The sequence below is a fragment of the Bombus pascuorum genome, chromosome 1 (genome assembly GCF_905332965.1).
Source record: "Bombus pascuorum chromosome 1, iyBomPasc1.1, whole genome shotgun sequence".
In the NCBI taxonomy this organism is placed as follows: domain Eukaryota; kingdom Metazoa; phylum Arthropoda; class Insecta; order Hymenoptera; family Apidae; genus Bombus; species Bombus pascuorum.
In genome coordinates this window covers 2,243,589-2,264,495 of record NC_083488.1, presented here as the reverse complement: position 1 = coordinate 2,264,495, position 20,907 = coordinate 2,243,589, and the positions used below count along the sequence as shown (strand labels likewise).

The window sequence follows — 20,907 nt, the reverse complement described above, 5'->3', positions numbered from 1 at the left end:
ATTCCTTACAGCCTTACGTGATGGAACAGCGTACGTACTTTCGCTTACCACGCGGCTATTCTTTATATATATTTTATTAAACAGAAATACCAACCATTCCTTCTAAAAATATAAACGATATAAACTAACAGCGGTAAGCTTTTAAATACATACAGCTTCCCTTTGTGCTTTGTATTTAATCTACGAGTAAACGCAAAGGGGCAAGACAGACGAATTCGTATCGGTATTTGGTTCACAATGGAAGTATAATTTTATCAAAATTCTTCCCAACGATTCTTCGTTACAGTTTCGCTCGAATCTTTTAACCAGAAGGAACACAAGGAAGGATTAAAGGGAAGGAGATTTTCATCCCTCCATAGTTATCCATAGTCTCGGCTGTATAACGATAACCAGCTCGCTGAAGCTGATGATGAGCAACCTGAAGAATAACTTCTCGTCGATCGATTAGACTTGGTTGAGCGTGAATTTTCACGCTTCTGGCAATATACAGGTAGCCAGGGCGCCGGTTAAATCGCAGGACGTCTAGCTAGGGAACAATGCGGAAATTAAAAAGCTGGAAGCTAGGCTGAGCAAGCGCGGATCCCGTCGAGGACGGCGATCTTGTTCTCGAAGCTCGCCTCGTTGTGTTTTTGCTCTGCATAAATGATGAGCTCGGGTATTTTAATGAAGACATTCCACGGCCGCTTGCCGGCTCCTTGGCGTACGGCGAGAGAAAGAGGAGAGAGGCCAACCTCCGCTTCAATAGACACGTTCTTGGCCGCGCTTGCTCCGCCTTATTCTATTGGCGATATTGTCAGCCTTTCAACGCGCCGTTTACACTTTTATCCGTCGCTCGTGTGTTGGTCATCAGATGTGTATCGCAATCATTTCGCTATGATACTGCTCGTTACTTCCGTCTCGATATGTTGTGACTACGCCAACAGGAATTTCTTCTGCTTCCTTTGGCGTTTTCTTCGACAGTTTTGTTACGTTTTGCACCGACGGTTCGATTATAAAATAGATGACAACTCGGTCGTCTATTTTAAACGATTCATCGACTGTCCTATAACAACTTAACGTACGATATACGTTCAAACTTTCTTCGTTGCATCGAACTTTATCGAACATTAGGTTTCCCTTTAACGTCAGGTATAGGTGTCTTGAGAGTAAAACGAGGAAGGTTTTATTATCCGAGCTACAAGGCGCGTAAAGTAACGTCTTTAAAGGACCACCAACATCGGCTTCGATCCCCAGAAATTCATCTAGAGCGGCGACGTAATTTGTTTGTTTGCGAATGGCCGGAACGCATCGGAATAACAATTAAGTGGGTGCACCGGGTGCACGTGTTCGACGTGGAAGGTCCCCTGCTAGCTTTTCAAGTCACGTCTCATTTGCGCCATTCAATGTAACGTGGAGGGTGCGCCGAGGCATTGAAATCCGCCACCCGAATAAGGGCAAGTGCATCGTGATTCGTAAAAATCACGGTCACGGACCGCGCTGCGAAATTGGTTTAAACAGGCGTTTTTACGTTCCTTGGCCGAGAATCGTGATTTGCATGAGATATTCCTTGTGTCTTAATTCCAGTCGCTCTTTCGTTACATCGGTCTCTCGAGAGAATGTTAAATAGACTGAACTAAAGTAAACTTAAACAGCGTCGTTCCATGGAGGAAGAGTTGTTTTGCACGGCAATTTAAACTTTCACCATCGCTTAAGTACACGGAAGACAAATTTTTGCTGTAAAACGCTAAAACTATCGACAAATATCTTATCTTGCAGCCTAATAATCGTATAAAAATCTTGAAAAAGAAATACCTCGTTGATCTCGCAAAGAAAGTAAAAATCACAGAAATTCGAAAGTAAATTGATCGAATACCGGATAAGCATGCCACGATACTAAAAGATGGAAAAGAAACTGAAATTAAAACAGCATCGACTATATCGTGTCCGAAGGATACCTAAACCAGAAATACTGTTCGCCGATTCCCTCTGTCCTCGATCCACTCCGTTCTCCGAAGAGACCCTATGATCCGGAAGTCGCGGTTCTTTCAAAAGCTGTTGCCGGCTACCGGTTTTCTGCGAGTGTACGGGGAGAAAAAGAGAAGATAGGGCCGCGATGAAGGTAGAAAAAAGAGAAGGCGAAGACACGAAGGGGCGGGCTACGATATCGGGAAGGAGGACGTCGTGTACCGCGTACCCGGGACATCGTACGTCAAAGGTTCGAGTCCGTGGGAACACGCGGGTAGAGATGCCTTCAATGCCGAGGCAAAGGCGAACCGAGTGTGTTCCTGCAGGTAGACGACCACGAGGAACGTTCACGATGGCTGATGAAGCAGCAGGACGAAGCGAAGTGACTTTTAACATGGAACCGAGTCGCTGGATCCTTTGAGTACGGTTACGAATAAAAATTTAACAATGAAATCAAGATTGCGAGAATTTCAGAACATATCGTACAACGGATAGATGTAATCGTGAAACGAAAAGGTGATATAATATTTAGCGCATATAACGTTCACAAGTTGGAAACTCTTGTGTAACTTTAGAAACATTGGGAGTTTTAATAATTGAAAGATGATTTAAATACGATCGTGCGAGAGAAATTAGAAATTAGAACGAAATACAAACATTAATTATCATCCGAAACACCGATTCGTCGATCGTACAAAAATTCCGAGATAAAAAGACTAAGGTAGACGTTTAATAGAAAGAGAACAAGCAAGAGAAACAAAAGAAAGGAAAGAGGATAGGTATCTCTCTGAGGTGACACCGCCGAAATATTCCCGTCGGCATTCCTAGACGTTTTTTGGGCCTTTGTCAAGCACGGCGTCACGTATGTCATCGAGATCGATACGATTCGATCCACATTCGGATCTCTTCGATAGTTTCGATCTGCCTCCTCGATCCTTCCTCGTCCGATGATAATCAACGACGGCGCTCCAATCACAAAGTTACGCGATGCAAACCGAGACCTTCCAGCGTGTGTTTACGATTTATTTAACTTCGGACTTTAAACTATCTCTAATTAAATTAAACTAGATACTTTCACGATTGTACAGTTTATAGTCGTAAATAAAGATAAATAAAAGCGTTATACTTGAAAATATTTTTAAGTAGGCAAGGTAAATTTTGACGATACAACATCCATGTAGTAAAATATAAAAACGTATTGAATATGACGTGCCTGACAGTAGTATATATTTTAAAATTTGTTCCCATTGTCAAGAAATCGTCTTTGTTGCTTCGGGTTAAGGAAGCGTGATACGAGATAATTGTTTCAGGTATCGGTGACAAATAAGGGAGAGTCGAATGCACGCTGGGTAAAGTAATATTAATATTCATATTCACGGTCGGATCATTTGTTCCCCCGGTGCAATATCAATAACCTGACCCTAGTAGTATTCTGTTCGCAGGGGTGCCACTTGCGAAAAGGGGACGATACTCGGTATTTAATTACCGTGAATCGAGGGGTGATCTCTGCGTACAAGTACATGGCGGTTTCGTTATAAATTGTTTAATGGTCTCCCTGGTAATGGAAGATTCTCCTTTCAGTGTCCATTCTAAAACAAAAAGTAGCAGTTCTTGTATAACAATTTTTATAAATCATTTTTATTATACTAGATACAGTCTATTCATAGATTGTAATTTTATCGAATTGTTGGATGCAAGGATATATATTTCGCGAAAGACAGAAACCGAATTCGATGAAGAATACGTTTTGTAAAAGAGAAGAACGCGAGTCAGGAAGCCTGTCACCGCGTATCGTTTCTCGAAGCGTTGGCTCACGTGGCCCTCACGTGGTTTCCTGCTCTTGGTTTTTCCACGTCTAGCCAGCATATGCACGATTGCGTAACAAAACACACAAATCATACAGCGCGACAGAAGAAACAGAACAGACTGATTTATGTTCAAGGAGCGATGGCCTATCTGCTATTCGCCTGACGAAATGCAGTTTGGCCAGACCAACGAACTATCGCTCTGTCCGTGGAATGCGCCTCTTCAGACATCGAAAACGTGTCCTCCTATGGGACACCGTCGTTTCGACGGACGACGACGCGAAGGAAATTACCATGATGCAGTGCACGCATGAGAAAGCGCGAAAAAAGTACGTGGCTATTGCGAGACACGTGTTCCAGAGATTCGAATTGCTTCTCTAACGTTGTAAGGTTTAGATTCATCCCGTTCTTTCCGAAACTTTCTCTCTCTCTTTGTCTCTCTCTAACATGTTACATGAAGCTACCGTCATTGAAGAAACATTGTTCTTACGCTTATTTAATAAAAAACCAACCGATAGCATCCAAGTACCGGTAGAAATTGCTGTTAGAAAGGAATCGAAGGTCCTCATAGAACTGGAAACCGTGGCCAAATATAACCCTGCAGCCTTAATATTCCTGGCTGGTGTCCACCATCCAACGAAAGGAGGAAAGAAACGGAGAGATGAAAAGGGGAAAATAAAAAAAAAAAAAAGAAGGAAACGAACACAGCGACGTGAACGAAGGGACACAAAGGCTGAGGCGAACAACGCGACCTCGGTAATTAAAACAAGATGGAACACCTCGGTCAACGCAATAAATCTCACCATTTCCTATTCTCTACCCTTCTCTTTCTTTTCAACCCAACCCGACCCCTCCCCCGATATATCTTTCAGCTTTCCCCTTATCCGAAGATCGGAACTAGCCCCTTCGCGACGTCCGACGATTTATTTTATTATTTGGTAGATTTACTGGCGGCTACCGTTTATTGGAATCCACATCGATCGGAGATTATGAGGCGTCCAGATGCGCGCTGTCCTCCATCACGAGTTACGAAACGAATAATTATTAGCAACGAGATGAATTATCGAGAATCGAACGAGTTGGTGCAACAAAAAAAAAAAAAAAAAAAAAAAGGAAAGAAGAAGAAAAAATATATCGAAAGCAAAGTACCGCGGATCTTTCCTTTTCGCGACAGCATAAGTGGATTTTGTTGTTTCGCGTTATCGGTGCATACCGAACGGCTGGATGTGTATCGCAATTATTCTTTCGCTGGATCGACGTATCCTGATCGAGGCGGTGGCGATCGCGTGCCAGAGTGTCTCTCGTTGCTTCGATTTATTGGACCCGCAGAGATATTCGTGTGGGAAAGCTGGATAAAATTATACAGAATCGTTGTACGCGTAGAATTAGAGACGCTCGTGTTCTTCCGCTCAATTCGATTTTATCAATTCGTATGCATACGTAGATACATCTCGCGCTGATTCCATAAATCTTGTCGTAGTGGCATCTTTCGAAACTCGGTGTGCTCGTTCTTATTTCTGAAAATATCACGCAATCTCGTTAAAATTTCTCGCCACCTTGCTTTTTCGTGCACGAGTACGACTTCCATTTGCGGCACGGCCAATCAGGCTACACGTGTCTTACACGTGATAACAACGATCGTCCGAATCCCGGGAACATCGTTTCCCCTAGGTGACGAAGTTAATTGCTCATTTTCTCATCTCGTTAACTGTGCCTCGGTCTGGAACACGTCGGTGACGTAGGAAACGGAGCACGTGTAAAGGAAATCGTCCATCGATCTGACCACATGTTGAACCGAGCAGTTCACTATTTCGTATATTACATCGATTTGTAATATTAATTAGGTCTGTCGTTCTTAGTGAATTTCGAGGAAGTCGGTATGACGAACTTCTTCAGAATTATTATATACCCCGTCAATTTAAATAATTATTTCTAAACGCACGTATTTAATCCATGCATCGCTTTATTATGCGACCGCGTTACAGGTATTTACTGTTTTATAGAATTACGTAAATGGTTGTTTACGATTCAGAGTCGTTTCTCGTTTCGATGTTAATGTACGTCTACGTGCGTAATCGTTTCTTTGAGAAAATATTTCTAAATTGCCCAAAATATCTGAAAACGATTTTACCAAACGAAGGTGGCTAAGAAGCGAACGAAAGCGAAAGTTTCACGCAGAATTCCAGAAGATTAAATTCCCCATTACTTCCTCTTATTACGTGCTCGATTAACTTTCCGGTGTGAGTGGAGCCACTAAATCCACCGGTGTGTAATTAACCAGCAGCGGCGTAACGAACCGCAAAAGCATAAAATTCTATTTTCTCAGCCAGATGTATTCCAGTTCCGTTCTACTCTTATCTCTAATCTCTGCTGTTAATTACATAATCGCGGATACGCGGCTCACACTAACAGGATATATCACGTATTTCTCATGTTCTCGCACAGGAAATGATCGTAGAAAAATGAATTGCGAAAGAGATTCGAAGAATCTCGTTAGTATTTCGACACGACGATCGATGGAAATATAATAATCACGTCCGAGTCTTTTATCCTTGTTACTGAGAGAAATTACTGTCTGTTTATGTTAATTATTCGATAAGTAAGCAGTTTAGGAAAATCGTTAAGACAAATGATCAAATTTGTAATATCCTTAATGGACATATGTGAGAGAAAAACTGTTCAAATTATCGAGACGTTGTAATTTCCAAGGAATTGTAGAAATCGAATCTTAAAACACATACTTACGTTTACACGCTTAAAAGCGAGAATTATGTATCAATTTTAAATCGATAACGATCCGCAAAAGTGATCTATCTTTATGAAATTTTATGACCACAGTTGCTTGGTGTAAAGCTGGAATTTGGTATACGTTCTGTTCGTTAATATCGCAAGCCAAGCATTAGAATGCAAAGTATTTCGTATCTCCGAAATAAATACGGTGAATTTTTTAACCGAGGCGTTCACGAAGTTTTAAATGTAAGTATAAAATCATTAATAACTAATTCTGACAGCCTGTTAATGTTACTGTCGCTTTTAATAGAGACGTCAAACATGTCCAATATCACGCATCGTAATTAATTACATGCTCGTTCAGGCGTTAAAGGTTGTAACACCGTTTTATTTGACAAAAGATGTTTACGAAATAAGACGTACGTATGCTAATCGAACGATCGATATCGTACGTGAAAAGAAATTTGAAAATAATCATCGGGTGAAAGTCAAAGCCAGAAAACGCAACGATGTAATATTAATGCATCATTTATTTAACACCTATGATGACGATAACATGAGATGCGCTTAAGGTAGAATAATCCGCTAGGCAAAATGTCGGTTGTGCGTGCGTGCATGTAATGTGTGCGCGCGTGTGTATGTGTGTATGTGTGTTTCTTCGTGTTCACGATATGATTTATTAATTCTATGGGGAAGGATGTAAAGAATAATTGTGACAATTCGGATAATAACTATTTTTAATTTGCTGACTTGGAGAGATTTCAGAATTTCTGCAGCGTCCGGTGTTATGATACAATAATAATAGTAATATATATATATATATATTTATTATATATATATGGCAAGATCATTGGTCAATAAATATTTCACTTAAATCTGCAGTCAAATTCGCCAAATAATTAATCCTTTGATCTTCCTCTCCGATTTCTATCTTCCTTCAATAAATTAACCATCGTGATAAATTCAACGAATCCTATCAATTCATTTTATTCAACGGAAATGATACATTCTACAGATTGATAATATTATTCAAGGAACATAGATCTCTCCCTTTGAATTCTTTTCTATCAACGATCGTTTCGTATCGTTAAGATCTATCGATTCTTCTTCTGACTTCTTCTTCTTCTTCTCTTCTAATTATTTGGAAAATTTAGACACGCCTGTCGGTGGCCTAATTCTCTACACTTTATACGAACTAGAGGCTCTGTTGTTCCAGCGGTCGCGTCGGTCGGACATAGGTATATCATCAGTCACTATGAAGGTAATAGTGCGCGCAAAGTATTCCTCCTCTAATACTATCTGAATTGTACGCTAATAGTAGATCCTTAAAGTAAATTAGGTAACACTATGTACACTTTTTCGATGCGGGCTGAACGATTCTTCGCGTACGTTCCGTCCGGCCGTATAACAAAAGTTCATTCCTCTCATCCGCCGGCTCTCGTCTGGTCTGAAAATCAGCGGATGAATCATCTCCTAGCACGCTAATATCACGTTTGCGTCGTTTACAACCACGCTCGTCCCTCCTCGATGACGTTCCACGAGCGCACCCATGTTCGCCATTTTGTCGCTACGTTCGTCCGAGTGCTGACAGTTTTCGTTGTTCTTCCGATCGTTGGTCGCGGATTTCGAGCTCGTGTCTCTCTTTTTCGCGGATTCACCCACCGGATGTTGCGAATTAGTTCGACCCACGAGACTCCGTGGCTCGCTTCTAGAACCAGTAAAGGTCTTTGGAATCTTGCACTTGAGACTCGAGACCTGCAACACCAATGAACACACGAATTTTTAATTTTCGTAAAATTAAGAACTATATATATGTCGGATCGTCTTTGGAAAGCGGGGCGTGTAACGAATCTTTCTGCGAGTTGTCCATCATTGTTGTATACCAGATGATATTGATCGAAGCGAATGTATCGCAAAGGTTAACAAGCGATATCGGTGAGCGAATAATTGAGATGTCGTTGACGATGAGTTTAGGTTCGATAACGAATGCACGGTCAACGGGATGACGATTGCGATTAGGAACTCCATGTACGCGTTCACTGGGCTAGTCGAACTTATCGGATCGAGAGTGAGTCCGAGTGTATCTCTCTGTATCCCTCAGGCCAATCTCTGTTTTTAAGTAGAGTTATTTAATTACTTTATACCTCTGTTAGGTACACGTCCCTCCCGTGACCGTTGTCATTTCGAACCCTAGCTCACTGTCATAAATCTCGGACAATCGTGATTGACTTAACTCGTAAACAGCTATTTCTCAGTTTTATTGTTTAAGTACGGCTATAGTAAAAAGTTTGGACGAAAGTATTGGGGACCTTTCCAAACATTCCGAAAGAAAGGCCCCGATGTCCTTTCATCTCCGACATATATATATATATAAATATTAAATATATAAGAACAACAACGATAACACGAAGAAAACGATAAATCTTGGGTTTTCTACCATTTCAAAACGACAGAATATCTCATCTAAGAAGGACAGCTCTATCGCTAACATCGCTTTATATACTCTTCATACGTGGAAGAAAATATTAATTAACGAATCGTTATCAATAACCTAAGCGCGTGATCTCGTATCTGCGCGTTATTCGAACCTGATAATCAGCACCCAACAGACCCTTCTAGCTCACACCGAGTAGTCTTCCGTTCACGAAGGTTTGTGTCTCGAAGCAATCATCAATTAGACTGGAACGATAGCACTGACGATCCACGACAGAGCTTTCACGCACAAGACAAGTAATTGGTTATATTCGAAAAGATAGGAATGACTTTTTCGTTGGTGCGGGGTCGGCTCATCGTTCATCGAAATTTATAACGCGGCCAGCCGCGTAATAAAAGAAGAGTCAACGTTTTGACGGATGCGAGGGTGCAGAACTGGTGATGGCACCCGCTGAGCGACACGGACGGACAAACCGATGGACGAACCAAGGGAACGAGCGGTCGAACACAACGAACGGATGGGGGACCAGCGGAATATGTCACGAGATCGAACAGTTAAGATCTCATGTTCCTTGCAACGGTTGCACGCATGCGTCTATAGCTATCTTCGATCTTGATATCTTCGAAGACTGACCCTGCAGATCATTCTGCTCTCTCGGCTCCTCGTACCCCTCGACCAGCCGCAGCTCCGAGAGAATCATCGGTAATTGAGAAGAAGCTTGACTCGACCGAGGATGTTTGCGTATTAGAGTAAAAATTAAGCGTCTTAGGCGAATAAAATTTCTAAGGTAAAGGCACGCTCGCAAAGAAAGTATTCCACGGGAGAATTTCCGCTTAATTCCAATCGATCGAGACTCCGATTGATCACGATGACTACATATCTTAATCATTGTCAATGGACGTAACATGGTCCGATGTTACATGTCCGCTTGTATATTGAAAGTCTCTTGGATACGTTGTAGTTGCAGCGAGCAGGACAAAGATGGACGTTTTCAAATACTTAAATTCCCGGCACGTGGTGCACGGCACGGCCGATTAAGTTCGTATCTGTCGGCGCACACGTGTCAGCACGTGGATCTACCTGCTTCAAAGTCAGCTACGTGTGCGTCCCGCGCGTTACCATATTGGCGCATGCACGCTGAAAAAAACACGTAGCGGAAGCACAAAAGATTCGATCTCTGCCAGCGAGTCAGAGAACGCGAAGCGCTGTTCGATAGAAAGCTGCTCGGCCGGAAAATGACGATGGAACGCGTCGTGAGAAGAAACTGGTACACACTATCGAGTGTTTCGACAATCGATGGACGTAAATTGATAAGCTACGTTTACATACTTTGCGAGTTTCATGCTTCCAAGTCCTAGAGACCATCCACCGGCAAAGTTTAACAGATCGATTGTATAAATTATAATGTATCTTCGTCTTATAGTTGGAAGTTGTCTTGACACATATATGTAATGTCGTAAATCTCGGGGTAATTCGGGTGATCGATTCCGAAGTCTGAAAATCGAGTTTATCGTGAAAATACTTGAATGAAATACAGGAGTAAACAACAATTGGTACCAATCTATAACAGTAAACAATAAATAACAAGTTCCGTGCAATGTCTACCTGAAAATCGAGAATCGATTTTCAACGTCCTCAGCTACCGATCTTTCTCCGTCAGTCTTCATTGTTTTAAATAATTATTCTCTCTTCCGTGATCTTCTCTATCTCTGATGTTATCATAAAAGATATAACTTAGAAAAAAACGAAGCTGGCACCCCGCTGGGGGTAGCCGCCCACATGCTATATTATTTTTTATTTATATTTTTTTTTTCTTCACCAACAAGATATAACACTTTACCAATTGTAAAATAACCAAAATAAAATAAAATAAAAAGAAAAAAATCTCTGATGTTGCTCTCTGTCAGTCTGTATGGGAAATGAGTGTCTCTCAAAATGATTGTCCGTAAAACAAAAGAAAGTCATTCTATCCGTGAAACGAAGAAAGTCGTGCTGTCCGTAAACAGAGAGAGTCCCTATCACACGTGAACTATAGGGAGTTTACATAAGTATATAAAACTTTCGATAAATTTTCATTAGAGCTAATAATTCAATTTATTTTATATCACAATTATCATTATACCTAAGTTCTATCTGACTAGCTGTATATATTTTGGATGTAACGATACACGTTGTGTATTTTTTTTAACGATCTATCAATATAAGAATAAAATCCATCATGCTGCAAAGTATCGACGAGTAAATATATCCAGCGATTAATTATGGGGATATCGTGGTGCATAAATCCCATGTATCTGTATGATTCGAATGGAAAGTGGAGAAGTTTCCGTTTCATAATCGACGCGGGTTCTTCCTCGTAAATACGAGAGGGTGACTCGGGAAAGCCGGCGAGCACCGGGCAATATTGTCCACGCTATCTGACACACCATTTACCAGCAACACCCCCGTCCATTTTGTTCCAGCATATTGGCCTCGCATACTCGGCCGTGAAAACGTTATAGGCACGTACACGGCTCGCATAAATCGTTCTGACACTTATGGTACATTATTTGCCGGCTGCGGCCCATCGTATTGAATTAGGATGCTCTCTCACGGAGATTATGATCGGAGCAGAGAAACGATACCAGAAGCCGAGAGCTGGTATAATATGGGAGTATTAGTAGGATTAAATTATCAATTATTACTATTTTTGAATGAGGTATTACTTTGTAAAATTCACGTGTATTTAATAAGTAGTTAGCGTAAGAAATGAATAAAGTATTATGATTTTTGATTGGAAAAAATATTCTTTTGCAAAACGAACGGTCCTTGTTAAACGGCGGTTGCTGTCAAATATTCCTTTTTTGTAAAAGGAATACACGGTGTTTTCGTTGGAAACCTCGAACGCACACAAGTCGATGAATACGAAGTTACGGACGAACGCACCTGTTATGAATGTTCCAGCATTCAATATCGCGATATCAAAGAGCATAGCAAGACGGTACAAGGAGGAATTCCCTTCGGTCTTTTCGACAAAGAAACAAAGCACAAAGTCGAAGGAAATTCGGAATGAAACTCGCTGAACCCGAGAATTTTGTAACTTTGTCCTTTATGTTCACCGAAAATTTAATCACGCGCGTGTTACGCTTGAAAATAATTAAACACTTAAAACTGCTGCAAGTATGCACAGGCTTGCAATAACGTTATGCTCGGCAGGCAACGTATTTAATTAAATATATACATATATCTTTGAATATAATAAATCTTTGTCGTTGTTTATGTATGTTTATTCTGCAAATACGTACCGAAAATTTAATGCAGCGAGAATGGTATCTTTTAATCACCGAAACGTATTTAAATTTAATTTCGTAAAAAGTTATAAAACTGGTATCTTGTAATTGTCAGTGCTTCTTCGATAATGAATAATCTGTGCTCTCGTTGCTTTCGTTCGCCCTTAACTTCGAGTGGCAAATTCAACGTCAAAAGACGAGAGTTAGGTATTTGGATTAAATTAAATCGAACACCCCCGCTTTAAAAAGCGAAGACCCGACCCTTGCGCGCAGGGACCCTTGCCACCGACGAGGGATACGTAAGCATCGAGATGACCCTTATCAATGAGGGTCAACCCCTCATAGTCTGAAATCCAATATAGTCGTGGTAAAGGAGAGTCCCTACTTTGATTCACCCCGTTTCGAAACTCGTATGCACCGACGAGCGAGTATTAATTGGAAATTAAGCTTCTAAATCTTTGTGCCTTTAACGTTTCCCATTACTCCGATCCTTTGTGAGGATTCTGGCCAATAACACGCGAACATCGATTTCCGACTATTTCGGCAAATTGGAATGTTTGCGGTCTCGTTAAAAGACGAGACTCGATTCCTATCGCGTATATCTCGCGCGATATAAAGATTATCCATCGAAACCACACAGACTAATTACACCTTCTGTCGAGTACCTTGCAGTTTGATTGACTTTACGGATGACGATAGCCTAGGTATAAAATATTACTTTCGTCGCTGCATTTGTCGTTTGTGTTGATCCTCAAATACGTAGTTCTGATATTCTTCTAACGCAAGATTGAATTATTTCGAGTCGTGACGTTCTCAAAGTACATGCGCGAACTGTTTCTTCGAAAGTAATCGAAGAAGAAAAAGAAAAGCTTGGCGACATCCGTCGCCTTCGTGACGCAAGTGCCCTGTCGCGTCGAAAGGTTCGGCCAGGGGTTAAAGGACGAAGAGGACGCGCGTTCGCCGCGGAGGCAGCTCCGGTTCACCGGAGTGTCTCTTCGTCCGCGAACGAGCCGACTTCGAGAGATCGATATAAACCGGCAGCTTTCGACCACTCCCTCCATCCGGCCGGCTGACCAATCGAGGCTCGCTAGCCATCCCCGGCTACCCTGGTGTCCCTCTTTTCCATTCTCTTCCCTTTTGCTCCCGCCGGTGGAAGCGGTGCACAAGCGTGGATTACGTGACGTCACCGGTCGACGCCATTTTCGAGGCGCGTGCCAGAAAGGCCCGGCTGCAGCGACGCGCGGATCCAGAATATTCTCTCTCCGGAGAGAATGTCCCACGCGGACCAGAATTTATGGCGAAGATTCCCTGAATTAATTCTCCTGGAAATATTGAGAGCGCCTCGCTGGACCCTTTCTTTGTTTCGACTCGCTCGACCGCGCGAAACCGCTTGACCGACGCTCCGCGACCCCAAACTGCCACGAAACTGCGCGCTCATTTAGGATACTGTTTCGTTTTCCAGTCACTTACGTCGTTCCTTTCTCTTTGCACCGATGAGAAGGCGAGGTTGTCGAGGGATGTGCAAGTGAAGCGCGCTCAAACTTCGGACGACGAACACCTGGACCACTTTGACCATCCAAGTTCCAATATACGTGAGATATTATGGAAGACGTTGCTTTTCGTAGTCAATTTTGTGTTTATCGTCTTTAGGAAATATTCCTAACGGTATCAGGATCTATGTAATAAGAGGCCGATAGTTAACTGCCACTAAGGTCCTTCAAGTTTCGTTCCGAAGTTGAATAACCCTACACAATTACGTTTCAACGTGGATAGGAAGCGAAGATCGAACGATGGATAGTTGAAGAAGAAGACTTTGTAGGAATCCTGCGTGTTGTACGGTACCAATATGTTGAGGTTATTAGATGTATGAACAGAGTAACGCGTGGATAAATTGTAAAGTAGAAAGTATAATTTAATACAGAAGCGTAAGTGCATGTAGGAATATAATTTGAGCTGGTCCCGATCCGCACGATAGCAGTGTTACCCTATGAGTGAAAGCCATCGTCGCCTGTCTACCGTCTATGATCTGCCTTCGTCCCAGTCTATTGTCTATACGCAGTCGATGGCTTCGGTGCTTGAGGAAACTAAAGAGACCAGATGTAGAATTTTCTTAGAAGCGGAGACCGCTTGAACGCTACGTATTCAGGGTAGAATTATAACACAGAATGTACTCGATCACCGAAGTAAGAATCAAGAGGAGGAATAAGAAGAAGAAACATTTTCTCGGTTAAAATAATATCACGTTCGAAAGGAAAAATATTACCTGTATAATCGTAACAAGGCAATAAATTTCATGTAACTGGAGCATATTAATTACACATGCAGCGAAGTGTGTGCGAACGAAGGGTTGAGTGTATCACCACGACCTATAAAATATCGCGCATGAAATTCAATTCAGCATTCACGGCTGAAATCCGTGTTTTGATTTAAGTTCGTCTAATTGCGAGCGAAGCCCGCGACGTCGCGTCGCGTCGCGTCGCGTCGCGGCTGCGTGTTCGGAAGCAATAGATTTCGCGATACCAGTCCGTCGCCCTTCCGCCTCGGATAACGAATCTCGCTCGTAAATTCGTCTCTGTTCGCGACCGTCGGCGAATTAATGTTAACTCTGGAAAGATAAAAGTACGCGAACTGCATTAAATTAACATCGCTGGATTCAGTTCCAACGTCTCGCGAGTGTTGCTCTTCGGACCTCGGATTCACGATTTCCGTCGCGCGTTCCTTCCCAACTTTTCGACTTCCTGTTCGAAGATACGTCTCCCTTTGATTCTTGTCCGAAACGCTCCCCTTTTGTCGTTGTTAATACGAGTATAAAAACGAAGCCTGTTATTTGATTTCTTATGGCGCAGAGGGCTGAGTAAAGTAAGATTCGCTTTAGTTTTCCGATAAAGGTAACGGTTAGGTTTTCTAGCAATTGCGCCCAACGGTGTACCGCGGCGAAGAAACGAAACAACGTGCAGGAAACTTCAATCTTTCCAACAGATTTCTCTTTCTTGAATCGCTGATCGATTCTGCGAATCCGCTTCCACCGTGGGAAAAGAAAACGCAATTATCCCATTGCCTTAAGACAATGCCAGTTCTGTACGACTTTAAATCCCAACTTCCGCCAATCTTCTATCGGAACAATCTCTCGTACTTCGATTCTCGCAGATCTTCTTTTCTTCGTCTTGACCAAAAAGAAAAATAGAAGAAAGAAATAAAAAGCAGGAGGAGAAAAATAAATAGGAAAATAAGAAAACATGGAGTAAAGTAACGAACAAGAAAGTATAGTAGACGTAGAAAGAAAAGTGAACTTCCGTAGTTGCATGAATTATCGTCGTCGAAGGCTCGATCACGCGTTGAATTCGTCGATGCAACAGCCGGTGACGGCTAATTAAATTAATGATTTCGCAGAAGTAATAGACATACGCGGGGCCGGTAGGGATAGGAGGGAAGGGGGAGGCATAAAACCGCCGACAGAAACGTCACGCGGTGCGCCATGACCATCTACAGTTGTCCGGCGTCGTCGGACGTCACACGGTAATTGCGATTTATTTCTCTTAATCGCGCTTAAACGGCAGCCAATTTATGCCGACCGAGTTAATTTTACGCAATTATATAATTACCAGTCAACTCGCGGCACGGCCTAATCGGGGTGCCAAGCGGCGTTCTAATGGCGGTACTTCAGATTCGAAGACGCCGCGGGTTCGCTTTGCCGCGCTGTTCCCTCGTGTCGAAACCCATTATGAAATTATCTGCTCCGCCCTCGCAATACGAAAGTTTATTGCCAACGCTTGTGAAAAATTCGTCAGGCTTTCGTCGATACGAACGCGATTGTTGCGTTGCGTTATGGCGAATAGAAAATTCAAAAATGTGAAAGCGATGGGACTTTCCTTTGTTGTTGCACAGTTCTTTGTATTTGGGATTGGTAGATTCGAAATTAGATTTGTTTGGATGAAAAGGGGCATTTTTAAATTTGACGTAGGACGTACCAAACATTTAGTCAAAGAAGATGGATGACTTTATTTCGTCAAAGTCCCTACACCTCGAGCTTATTTCGTGCGCTCGTACGCAGTTAAAAAGGGAACGTCAAAAGTCAGAAGAAGCTACTTGTCGTTAATTCCTTTGATTTCCCCAAATCCTCGAAATTCTGAGTTCTTTTTACGTACCTACTTCGACAAAACGGCCCGAAATCTGGCTGCTGGATCGTTGATGTCGTTTTTTAGGCCGACTCCTTCGATCGTGGAATCGATATTCGTTCGTGGCCAAGAAAGCGGACACAGCCAAGCAAGTCCTTCCTTATTTATTCATTAATTTCCAGAATCGATGTTTGACGACGAGGTCGCGGCTACTTGGAAGCAGCGAGCGTGCACAGGGCCCTTACGGTAGCACACGCCAGTTAGAATAGTGAGCGTTGCCGGCATTCCGGCGAGTAAATTCTTGAAAACTCGTTTGGTCGGTCCGATCCGCGAACCAACTCTCAATCTGCGCCCGTGCAGCGAGGCGCGCGCGTGCGAATGTAAGCGTTTCCTAAATTGGCCCTAAATCCCAGCCCGTTCGTCCCTGGGAGTCTCCCAGCCGAAGCAACGCCAAAATTTTTCGCAGGATTTCTCCGTGAAATGTACCGTACGAGCCGACGAAATTTCTCGTGAATTTCAAGGGGACCACGTGTTTGGAAATTAATTTTCTTTTGAAGAAGTTGAAGAAGAGATTTAAAAACGTTCGGGAAATTGTGCGTCGCGAAATGACACGTGTTTTGGGGATCGTTGAAAACATTTTTAACGTTTCAAGCTACGTAGTTTCAGCTTCTTCTGATATTAGAATTCTTGCGAAAGTAATACACTGGAGAAGATCGCTTTCTTTAATACGTGATCGTCAAGCTGAAATGTCCAAAATGGCTACCGAAAGAGGGTTGAAGCCATGGCGTATCGAATCCGTGACAGCGAGAGGGATGAGAATGCTAAAGCGAAGCTCTAGTATCGATTTTCATCGCTTGAATTCAACATACGTGGAACCTGACCATGGCACACCGCTTTCTCTCCTTCGCTACAAACCCTCAACACTTGCTTTATATTTTAAAACAACCCCATAAGCATCGCGCAAGTACTTGGTATAATAATTTTTATAAACAAACAGCAAAGAATCTTACGTTTATAAATTTTTCTTTTAAATTTATGTGGAATACAAGTTAAATAAAAAAGAAACTACGAGAAGATTAACACCTGTTTCTTCCATTTTACAAATTCGTACAATTTTTCATATTGACCATCAAAATATTTTCTCATACTGGGAAGTGTTTCGAAGAATATACAACTAACGCGAGATTTATTTTGAACGAACGGCAGCTGATCGGTCAAAATAAGCGAAACGTGTATAAATATATCCAACTGCAACGCTACAATTCCAGAAAAATAGTCTTAAAATATCGTTGGGAGCATTTGTCGCTGCCAGTGGAACGTCAAAGTCGCTTGACAGCCAGAGTGTGAACCGTGAAAGCGAACGCGTGTCAGAAAATGAAAAAGACATAGAATCAACGATCTAATAAAATCAATAATCAACAAATTAATGTAAAACGAAGAAGCGGAAAAAGTGACAGGAAACGACACTATCTTCGATCACATAAATCGCTCTAAGCATAAATTACACTGACAATCGTATCACTCACCATCGACCCCATCGAATGCTACATTAACGTCACGTGTTATCAACTGCATCAAATATCCGAGACATTCGATAAAATAAGAAAAAACGAGGCAACTTAAGAACACGAAGAGGAATCGGATTTTCCATTACGGAAGACATCACCAACGCGACGACACCCTTTGCGACTAGCAAACGCATCCCTCGAGGGAACGTCACGGCGCACGATAAAAATAAAGCTCGGACGGAGACACGGAAATTCTCGAGCGTGGTAGAACGTTGTATCAAAAGTTACGGACGTGTTACATGAAATCGCGTGACTGGCTACCGAGGTAAAACGGAAGGCGTGCTGCTTGCAACGACGTGCAGACAGATGGGAGTGGTCTCTGCAATCACGATGGGCGTGGTGCTTCCACGGCGTGCTGCAGCTGCACTCCGCGTAGCGGCCTCTGTACCTTGCATTTGCCTTGCAACGTGCTGGCAAATCGCGTCACGTGAATATTCTTCCCTCCGCGATTCCTCTTTCCTTTCGGATTTTCCAGAATTTTGATAAATTACGCAACTCTTACATACTTGTCAGAACCGCAGTCGTAATTTAAGGCAAGCTTATCAGAGGTTTATCAAATAGGGGTTGATAAAAATGTAAGAGCAGAAAGGATGGAGTTGTTACGAGCGAAGAATCTACATTCCTCCCCACAAAAACCTTCATTCTGTATATTTCTAACGCTACGTAGTTTAGCGTTACAACTGCACCATACACGTTCGTTTCCCACGCCAGCGACGAATTCCACCGATCTCGTGCTAACAAACTTTATAACGCGCGTGCAATGCTCAATTCCGAACCGAGTTTCTTCGCCCTCTGCGAGCGACCGATCGATCCACAGCTACACGATCCGATAGAATCGTGCACGGTGCCGAAAACACGGAAGAAAAAAGAGGAGAACGCCTGGTGACCAGTGGGTTGCAGCAGAGGGGAGGATGAGCGGGCTTTTTATCCGCGATTTACATGATAAATCTCGTCGGAGGAGGATCGACTCGACATCAAAGTTGGAAGACCGAGAGTGCAGCATCGTTTGCGGCGGCCGGCAAGAGGGAACGGAGGCAGAATGGCGCGCAGGTAGCGCGCAAGAAAGGTCGGTCGGCCCCTCAGATGCTCGCAATTAATAAGAGCTTAATGGGGGCCGATATAGCGCTGCCACGCTCTCAGGGACTCGTGCTTTCTTCGTTGTTCTCTCCCACCGAAATCATCGATGCCGACGACAAAAAGTCACGGCACAGCCGTAAAACATTTCGCCCCGACTCTTTTCGACTATACTTCCAAGGTGCCCGGGACACGCCACCGCAAAAAGAGCCGCACCGTTTTGATTCCCGCGGTCCAACGTCCAGTTATATAAGAGAGGGAAAGTTTGTCCCCCGTGAGCGGATTAGAAAACGCGAAGGAAGAGGAATCTGATGCTGGTGGCTAGGCTACCGAGAGAAAATTGTCGAGTAATTTGCTGCTAAATAGACTGGTAGATGCTTATGCTTTTGTAGGAGATTTAAAAGCGTGCAAAATATACGGAAGGTACGTATGAAATAGATAAAGAATTCTCTTGTGATATTTAGTACGTTTAATTGGTGAAAGAGATCGTTTCGTTTCGAAAGAAACTTTCTGTCGTTGCGTCCCTAAGAATATGAATCAGCGTGCTTAGACACCCACCGTCTGAAATGTCAGGTGGTTCCATAAAATTCTGATTATATCATAATTCTTCGAGCATCTACTTTTTAGAAAACGCAGAAGATATACGAAATTCAGGTTTCAATTTATCATACAGTGGATATGTTCGCCAATATTGCGTACGATTTCTCAATATCTGGAGAATAGCTTTTACTTTACACGTACTTAGTACGAAACCCGTCTAATGCGAATCGCATGTCCAAAAATGTTTACATATTCGCAAAACGATTAAAGATAAAACACAAAAGTAAGAGGAACAAAAAAGCCAGAAAACCATACCCTCGAATCATTTAATTTCGTGGCGAGGTATCGACGCAAGAAATCTACATATATGAGATTCGTGAGTCTACTCACCAGAGAGGGGTGCGTAATAGCCGTGCGGGTAAGAGGGAGCGGAGGAAGCGTCGACGAAGGACTGCGACGGCGTCGCCGACGGCCAGTCCTTGTAGGAGGCCGCGGAGTGCGCGTGATGCGCCGCATGGTGGCCGAGTCCTCGCGCACCACCCAACAGCAAACCACCGTAACTCGTCACGGTCGCCATGTTATGGTGGTGATACTCGTGCACAGCCCTGCAAAATAGATCGTAAAAATCATTCTCAGTATCTCTCTTCCTTGAAAACCTATTATAGAACTAACGTAATTTCTAGATTATCTGATGCGAAGTACCGGATGTACCAAGTAAGACGGACGAAACAACGAAGAGCATACGTAGAATAAACGCGTGAACGGATCGAAACGATGGAAAGAGACCGACGAAAATGCGAGGGGTAAAAGAAGGAGGAACGAAAAAGAAGAGGGCAAAGAAAAGGTAACGCGAGAGGAAAGGAGAAAAAGAATCCTCGATATCGTGCCTCTTCTCAAGAACGGTGACAGACTGGTAATTTATACGGCGGCCGACGCGAGATCAGCGCTAAAGATCTCTCGAGCAGGGGTACCTGCTCCCGACGGTTTTCTGTATTTTTCACGTCTCGTTTTCTCTTTGCCTCCGTTCTTTCTCCTTCCCTCTTATTTCTCATCCTCGCCACCGTGTCGCTTTCTCTACGCTCGTTTAATCCATCCCTCTCTTTCTGGCTCGCGCCGTTCATTCGGGCTCTTTCCTCGATTTCTCCTGATTTTTCTCCCATTTCTTTCGTCATTTTTCAAAAGACACTTCCCTTTCTTCACGTGTTTCCCCGCTTCGCTCGTTCCATCGTCTCTCGTACCCGCTGCGACATTCGTTTCCGAAGGTTTATCCCGGCAGGCTATCGCGTAATGAGCGTGTCGCGCCTGCCGGAGGTGGATTTTTGGAATGCGTGAGGCATCGCTCGCATTATCGTCCGTTAATCGAACGGACGACGATTTCGTCGATTAATCACGGGGCTGGTTTCGCGCCGTGCGCGTGAATGCACCGCC

At 43.0% G+C, this 20,907-nt stretch overlaps 2 protein-coding genes across 4 annotated transcripts in view; both read right to left on the bottom strand.

Moving 5' to 3' along the window:
• LOC132916122 (DNA-directed RNA polymerase II subunit Rpb4-like) overlaps window positions 1–20,907 on the bottom strand; it is a 346,958-nt gene that overhangs the window by 226,111 nt on the left and 99,940 nt on the right. The gene's annotated exons all lie outside the window — the stretch shown is intronic.
• Window positions 6,992–20,907, bottom strand: part of LOC132916129 (protein vestigial) — an 80,775-nt gene continuing 66,859 nt past the window's right edge. For both annotated transcript variants that reach the window (XM_060975932.1, XM_060975931.1), the window contains exons 5-6: window positions 19,870–20,084; window positions 6,992–8,234 (exon numbers count right to left, since the gene is read on the bottom strand). In XM_060975932.1, coding sequence (XP_060831915.1) covers window positions 8,188–8,234; window positions 19,870–20,084 — 262 coding nt within the window. In that variant the 3' untranslated portion in view covers window positions 6,992–8,187. The remainder of the gene's footprint in view (window positions 8,235–19,869; window positions 20,085–20,907) is intronic.